The sequence below is a fragment of the Gavialis gangeticus genome, unplaced genomic scaffold (genome assembly GCF_001723915.1).
Source record: "Gavialis gangeticus isolate Ggan-Ray unplaced genomic scaffold, GavGan_comp1, whole genome shotgun sequence".
In the NCBI taxonomy this organism is placed as follows: domain Eukaryota; kingdom Metazoa; phylum Chordata; order Crocodylia; family Gavialidae; genus Gavialis; species Gavialis gangeticus.
In genome coordinates, this window is record NW_017729002.1 from 20,428,513 (window position 1) to 20,436,205 (window position 7,693).

General features: G+C 48.1%; 1 protein-coding gene across 1 annotated transcript in view; it reads right to left on the reverse strand.

Moving 5' to 3' along the window:
- Window positions 1-256: 256 nt before the first annotated feature.
- Window positions 257-7,693, reverse strand: part of EME2 (essential meiotic structure-specific endonuclease subunit 2) — a 24,868-nt gene continuing 17,431 nt past the window's right edge. Inside the window, exons 5-8 of the mRNA XM_019507613.1 lie at window positions 4,727-4,844; window positions 2,672-2,787; window positions 1,531-1,720; window positions 257-596 (exon numbers count right to left, since the gene is read on the reverse strand). Coding sequence (XP_019363158.1) covers window positions 426-596; window positions 1,531-1,720; window positions 2,672-2,787; window positions 4,727-4,844 — 595 coding nt within the window. The 3' untranslated portion in view covers window positions 257-425. The remainder of the gene's footprint in view (window positions 597-1,530; window positions 1,721-2,671; window positions 2,788-4,726; window positions 4,845-7,693) is intronic.

Sequence of the window (7,693 nt, forward strand, 5' to 3'; positions counted from 1 at the left end):
ATGCCCCTAAGTTTGTAAGACTAAGCCTATACCACCCCCACGGCAGAGGAGTTGCCCCATGTTAAGGGGAAGGCATGGGGTTCATGGCAGAGGTACAAGGCTTGCGTGTTATGTGGGAAGAATTCATATATTGCTCTGCCTCCAGGTCCTGGCTTGTGCTCAAAGGACTGTTCTCTTAAGAGACCACCTGCTTTAGGCTATGCTCCACCACATGGAGAAGTAGTTAATAGGGAACATAAAGCCAAGAAGCTGAAGAAAGCATTCAAAACAAGACATTTATTGAGCGGCAAGTCTTCATCCCACACAAGAATCTGCAGCCACCCCACACAAGACTCACAGTATCCTGGCTGTACCACTAGCTCTTCAGCCACAGCTGGGTCTCCACAGATATAATAACTGGTCCATCTCCCACTTTCTGAGCCCCACTACGCACTCAGATCCAAAACAAGGTCCGGACTGGTGGACACCATGAAAAGATAAACTCGTCGTGATATGTCTGGTCCAATCCGCCGTTCTCTCCCACCATCCTCTGGCTTTACCTGGAGGTCACTCAGCAGGTTAAGTCTGTCATTCTCTGTGCTGCACTCTTCATAGGCCTTATAGGAAACAGGAAGCCACATTTGTGTAAATACCAGACCCCTAAAACTCAATTATCATTGGGGCCAAATCCACCTGTGGTGACAAGAAGCTGTGCCTTTGGCCACGCACACAGGATTCAGAGGATAATGTCAGAACTACTGTCACATTCACAAATAACCCCTGCTCCCACCCCCAACATAGGGAGATGCATGTCATTATCCTGTTCCCAAGGAAATGGATGCAAAATCCATCTGTACTGAAAGGGTTAGTTGAGAGTTTAAATCTGCTCTTCGCTGGCATAAAGGGACAAAGCCTGCATGACTAATACTGACCCGAAGAAGAAACAAGTGCTCATAAGTGTTGATCTCCCACCAAAAATAACTAAGTAGACACTGAGAAGAAGCAGCCGGAAATTTCACACCAAGCATTATGTAAGTGAAAAGTAATGGAGAATTTTCATTAGTCTGACTACTCTCTTCTTTGCGCCCCCTCTCAGAGGCGGCCCATCTCGATTCTTTTGACTATTTTAGAGCCAGCTGATTGCAAGGGGGTTGGTTTGGAAGTCAGCCATTTAAAAATAGCTGAACAGAGTTATTGGATGTGCTGCACAAGGTGAAATGCAGAGCTGGACATGCTGAAGTAGGGACTAGACAGACAAAAGGGAAAACTCTGCACTAGCCACGCTACAGAGAGAATGAGATAAGCTATAAAAGATTTTTGTAGAACAACTACTGAAACAGCTGCCCACCCCATGCCCTTTCTTGGATGCAGCTACCAACTTAACTGGGGAAATCTGTTTCATACAATAGCAGTTTGTCTGTCAGACAGAACTCTCCCACCAGTGGGAGAATACATCATGTCCTGTTCTCAGAAAGGTCTCCCTTCCCTGTTCTGTCTTCATTATCCCTCCAACAGCATTTCAATCAATGTCTGAGTGGTTTGAGAACTGACCTGAAGCAGCAGGCTTGGGGAGGGATATGCTTCTGCTATAGCTACTACCGCAGCAGGGCTGACTCTGTTAAACTGCTGGATTTGTCTCTTCCATGCCTGTCGGAGTCCTGTCCCATCCTTCTCCACTCGCACGCCACTGGACCACTTCCCATCAGTGCAGAAGGAGAATAATTCAGTCTCCTGTAGCTTCCTGCAGAAAGCCAGACCCCTCAGAGCAAGGCCTACATGTGGCACATGCAATGACCAATGCTATATAGTCAGATCACGCCCTGTCCCCAGATTCAGTGAGGGAAAGAAGGGGGCCTTCTGTTTCATCTCTCACTGCTCCAGCAGGACCAGGATTGTTCTTTGCACCATTGGCCGTCTCTTCTGAAAACCCACAAATTATTTTAATAACCTGAGTCCAGGATGCAAGTCCTTCCTTAAGCAAACATCTTTCAACAGAATTCATCATAGTAGCTGTGCCAACCATGTTCCCAGAGTCGAGTCACAAACCAAACAAAGGAGTGTCACAGGATCATTAGAACGTGGCACTGGAAAGGACTGCATCTCCTGGACTGAGATAGGGTCACATATACCTAGACCAGGGGCAGCAAACTCACCTTCTGTCCCAGGCCAGATCTGGACAGTGGGGTTTCTTTATACCCCAAGATCTCATCCAGATCCAGCCCAGGGTACAGGGTGGCTCCCATGGCAGCTGCAACTCTGGCTCCTGCTCAGGTCATGCGGCAGTAGCAGCAGCAACAGGGGAGCCAGCAGCCAAGGAGCTGGGGCCATGTGAAGGGTGAGAGGTGAGGAAGTCATAGGCTGACTGGAGCTATATCAGCCCTTGCTCACCCTCCTGCCAGTGGCTGCCACGTCCAATGGGCCTGATAGCCCCAGATTCTACAGCAGGCTACTTCCCCAAAACTACAACCCCAACTTCTGGTGGTCCACCAGTAGCCCAGCAGGCTGCAGACAGTGGCTCGGCAGACCAGATACAGCCCACTGGTCGTGTTCAACACTCCTGGTCTACACCATCCCTAGAAAACATTTGTCTAATGCCTTTTTAAAATCCTCCCATAAGATTTTATGATATTCTGTATTTGGGATTCAGCAGGGACAGTTTTTCAGAGCAAGAGGTTTGGCAATACAAGCTCACTTGTATGGGCGTTTTGCTATTGCTTTAGTCAGTGCGGAGACATGCTGACCAAATTCCTGCCACGTGTCCAGGAACGATACCATAGTGTTAGCCCACAGCTGCAGCACCACCAGCACCTGCAGGAGAAGAACTACAATGACTGAAACATGCAAGACACAAAGCAAATTGGTCCCCTCCTGATTACAAGCCTGACCAGGTCAATCACAGGACAATTTGCAGCCCACACCCTATCTCCAAAGGCACCCAGCCTGCTCAGACTTCCAGACAGCTGTGCTCATGTCAGTCACGCAGAACTTCAGAGGCTTCTTGCTGTCAGAGCAGATGGAAAGGTCTCATCTATTTGGGCACAAGCCCCTCTCCAGTGATGGTACTCGCTTTTTCCTAGACAGAGGAGAAGGTGGGCTAACTGCAGTAACTCATGTATATGGAATACAGCAGAAAAGCTCACTCATCCCTTCTTAGCTCCCAGTAAGCCAGCCAGTCATTCCCTTTTGGGGAATTCTCAGGAAGGGCTGGAATTCACTTAGACAGATGAGTGGTTTAGACTCCAAATCTGACCTATTTTCAGACTGCTGATGTAGTAAGGATCTCAGTTAAGAATGTATTTGGTCACCAAAACACTTTAAAAATGATTCAGTGGCCATTTCTTTACAGCACACCAACAAAGTGGGTGCCAGTGTTACCTTCTGGTTGTGCAGTGGGGGGAGGGAGGGAAGGGTGTGCGCACACACAAGTGGTGACCACAATAAGGGTGCCTAGATTTTGTTGTGCGCCACTAGGCAATAGTGCAAGCCCCATTCACGTTTCTACTCTGGTTCTTCCATTAGTTCCTCTCAGTGTTGTTTTCTGTGTCAGTTCCCTCAATAAAAGGACACAAGCACAGACCACTAAGGCAAGAGCCATCAAAAAGTCAACATCTGCCTACAGCTACCACAAACATCTTGGTTATATGATATACATGAACAATCACTGTTGGTAAGATGCTAATTTTTCATGGCAACTGCCATAAGCAAGAGACCAGTGCTGACTTCCATCAGTTTGGAATATACCCAGGGAATGAGGTCAATGTAAAGTGTATCAAAAGAAAAAAAGGAAGAAGCAAAGAAATTATACTTTTCAGCTTTCAGAAGCACACACATGTGCATGCATGTGTGCGCATGTACACACGCACACAAGTGCATATAGTAAAAGGCTAGGGCAGGATGCCACAGGGTGCCACATAATATTGCCACCATTAGGTGTGCAAATGCCTTCATATGATTCACAAGATAAACCCAGATATTTCAGATAGGAATTCAGTTTCAAAACTATTCTGCCCTGCTATGAACTTTCCAAGTTCTTTGCAATAGAAAATTGCTCTATTATTTTTCAGTAGTTCAAAAGTGAGTGAAAGCTCAAAGCTGGCATTTTGCACAGGGGGGTGGGGGAGGGGCCTTGAGTCAAATTTTTTAGAGAACGGTTGACTTAGGAAATAAGCATCCTGAATACATTTTGGGTGGTTCAGGGCTGCTGACATATATCAGCATGATACCCCTGTTAAGGAAAGGCCCCAGTGTAGTGGTGAGAGCAGAGTGGTATCCTTGTCGGCTACACCAAAGTGCCTCAGAGATGCATCCCAGGAGGTGAGCAGAAAATGGAGCTTTCAGAACTTGGATTTATGATCCTGCTAGTACCAAAGGACACTGAGATAATGGCCTTGAGAAAACCTGTCTATATTAGTACCAAGCTGAGACTGACAATGACTTCAAACAGGCTATTGGGGGTCAGGAGTATCCAGGCCACTTTCAAGTTGGCCAACCTTGGCTACGTCTGAACCAGCATTATCATCACACAACTCCAAAATCCCTCTGCCTAGCACCAAGCATCACCATCCCCCGCCCTTCCCCTTTTCCCAGGACAGTGAAATAGGCAGACATTCTGTACTACACGGGATGATACCATGCGAGTCAGGTCAGCCTACATTCCCAAGGGCGCACCAACAGGAACTTTCTCTTCCCACAGCTAGAACATCTATGGCCATAAGCAACATTAGTGTTCGAAGCCTGTTAGTTTCACCTCCTCTATCTCCTGCTGTGTCATTGACAGCTCTGGGCCGGGCTGGAATCTGAGATCCTCCTGTTGACCCTGTTCTCCAGAGCACAGTGCCTGCTGCCTGTCCCAACCCCGATTGTACCTAGGAAGAAATGACACATGGTTCACATTCCCCAGCAAATCTTCCCTTGAGAACAGTCAGTACAGCCACAGACTACTGGTAAGACAGACTATATCCTTCCATATTTGCCAGCTCCCTCCCCTACTAGAGGCTGGAGATAGAGGTGGCTACTATGTTTGATTCATGCCATCTGCTCACATGCTGCAAGTAGGCAAAATCTCCAGAGAACTTTGCACATCCGACACTGCCAGCATAACACTATGCTTCCATTGCTAGCCCCCTGGACCTTGCACAGAGCTGGGCTGAAGAACCAAAACTTGGGAAAAAAGCCCCAGCTCCTATTGCTGCCTCTGCAAAGGATGACACCAGCCACAAAAAGATTCAATGTGCTCTTATTAAAGACAAGGCTGCAGCTGGCTAAAAATGACCACCACTTGGGTTGTGTGTGGCTATATGAACAGGACATTATTTATGCTCCCTCCAGATCAGCAGCAACATGGGAGTAAGACAAGAGCTTGACCCACTGAGTCAGAGGGGAAAGCAACAAGGGTGATATTGTTGTGAGGGTCTGCTATAGACCACCAGACCAAGAGGATGTGGTGGATGAGGTCTTCTTCAAACAGCTAGCAGAAGTTTTCCAATAACAACTCTTGGTTCTCACGGGGGACTTCAATCACCCTGACATCTGCTGGGAGAGTAATACAACAGTGCACAAGCAATCCAGTAACTTTTTGGAGAGTGCTGGGGACAACTTCTGGTGCAAGGGTTGGAGAGGCCAACAAGAAGCCATGCTCTTCTTGACCTGCTGCTCATGAACAGGGAAGAATTGGTGGGGAATGTAGTGGTGGATGGCAACTTGGGCAGCAGTGACCATGAGATGATTGAGTTCAGGATCCTGAGGGAAGGAAGGAAGGAGAGCAGCAGAGTAAAGACCTTGGATTTCAGAAAAGCAGACTATGACTCACTTAGGAAACTGATGGGCAGGATTCCCTGGGAGATGCATCTGAGGGGGAAAGGCATCCAGGAGAGTTGGTTATATCTTAAAGAAACCTTACTGAGGGTGCAAGAAGAAACCAACCTGATGCACAGGAAGATTAGCAAGTATGGCAGAAGACCAACTTGGCTAGCAGGGAACTCTTCAGTCAACTAAAACACAAAAAGTAAGCTTACAAGGAGTGGAAACTTGTACAAACAACTAGGGAGGAGTCTAAGAGTATTGGTTCAGGCATGCAGGGATGAAATCAGGAAGGCCAAAGCCCAACTGGAGTTGCAGCTGGCAAGGGACATGGAGGGTAACAAGAAGGGTTTCTACAAGTATGTCAGCAACAAGAAGATGATCAGCAACAAGAAGTTGCTCCTGTGGCTGCTCCTGCTGGGGTGAGGTGGGCGGTGCTGGGGCTGCACCGGGCTGCTGTGGGAGAAGCCACGGCTTGTCCTGCTGCTCCCACGGAGGCAAGGTGAGGGGGGCAGTGCTGGGGCTGTACCAGGCAGCTGCAGGAGAAGCCACAGCTCATCTGGCTGTTCCCACCAGGATGAGGTGGACAGTGCCAGGGCTGCACCGGGCTTCCACGGGAGAAGCTATGGCTCATCCAGCTGCTCCTGCTGGGGTGAGGCAGGCAATGCTGGGGCTTAGCCGGGCAGCTGCAGGAGAAGCCACAGCTCATCTGGCTGCTCTCCCAGCTGCTCCTGTGGGGGCGAGGCAGGCAGTGCCGAAGTTGCGCAGGGTGGCCATGGGAGAAGTGATGGCTAGGCTGGCTGCTCTCCCAGCTGCTGCCACTGGGGGGAGGCAGGCAGTGCTGGGGCTAATCTGGGCGGCTGTGGGAAAAGCTGTGGCTCAAGCCGCTTGTCTGGAAGGGCATGGGAAGGGGCTGCCCATGTACCATTCTGTTTCCAAACTGCCCATAATCAATAAATCTGGTAGAAGTGATGTTTCTTCTTTTAAGAAACGTAGAACAATTACTACGGAAACAAAAATGGAAACAATTAAGATGCCCAGAAAAGGTGAGACCCCCACCACTGAAAGACAAGGCAAGAATTCAGGAACATATTAAGGGCTTGGCTCCTATGCACTCGACTGTGATAACTAAGCAGCATGTTGGACTTAATACTCAGGTTGAGAAACTGTTAATCATTTGGCTGGAGGATCAAAATAAATGCCAGGCTCCTGTGAGTTTAGGCATCATTCAGGAAAAGGTTAGGATTCTTTATGATGACCTAAAGCAACAACAGGAGAAGAGTTCTAATGCTGAGCCTTTTCCTGCAAATGGTGGTTTTCAAGCCAGGGCCAATTTGTAAAACATCAAGGTTTCAGGTGAAGCTGCCAGTGCTGATGAAGACGCAGCTCATGCTTTTCCTGAGACACTGGCTGAAATCATTACAAAGGGTGGGTATTGTGCTCAGCAAGTTTTTGATGTTCATGGCTGCCATGCCCCTGTTTGAGGAACATGACCCCAACATTGAACACAGTGCATCAGTGAATAGGGGCATATCCAACATGTACAGCTGCTACAGCTGCTACAGAGAAATTTACAAGCAAAAGAAGAGAACATCTGTCCAAACTTCCTTGGACACTTTCTTTAAGAAAGCAGCCAAGACTCCAGAAAAACCTGCAGCTAAGACTCCTGAGAAGACTCTAGGCAACAACGTTCCAAAAAGTCCAACCAAGAGCCCTTCAAAGTCCAGCAAAGTCACCTCAAAGAAGTCCTTTCAAATCAATGTGATTGCTATTTACAATACAGATACATAAATAAATACATATACACAATAAATAAATCCCCCTCACGCCCCAGGGGAGGAGCACGTAGGCCAAAGGTCAGTGAGGATCTAGTCAGGGAACTTCTGGAGGGACTGGATGCATTTAAATCAGCTGG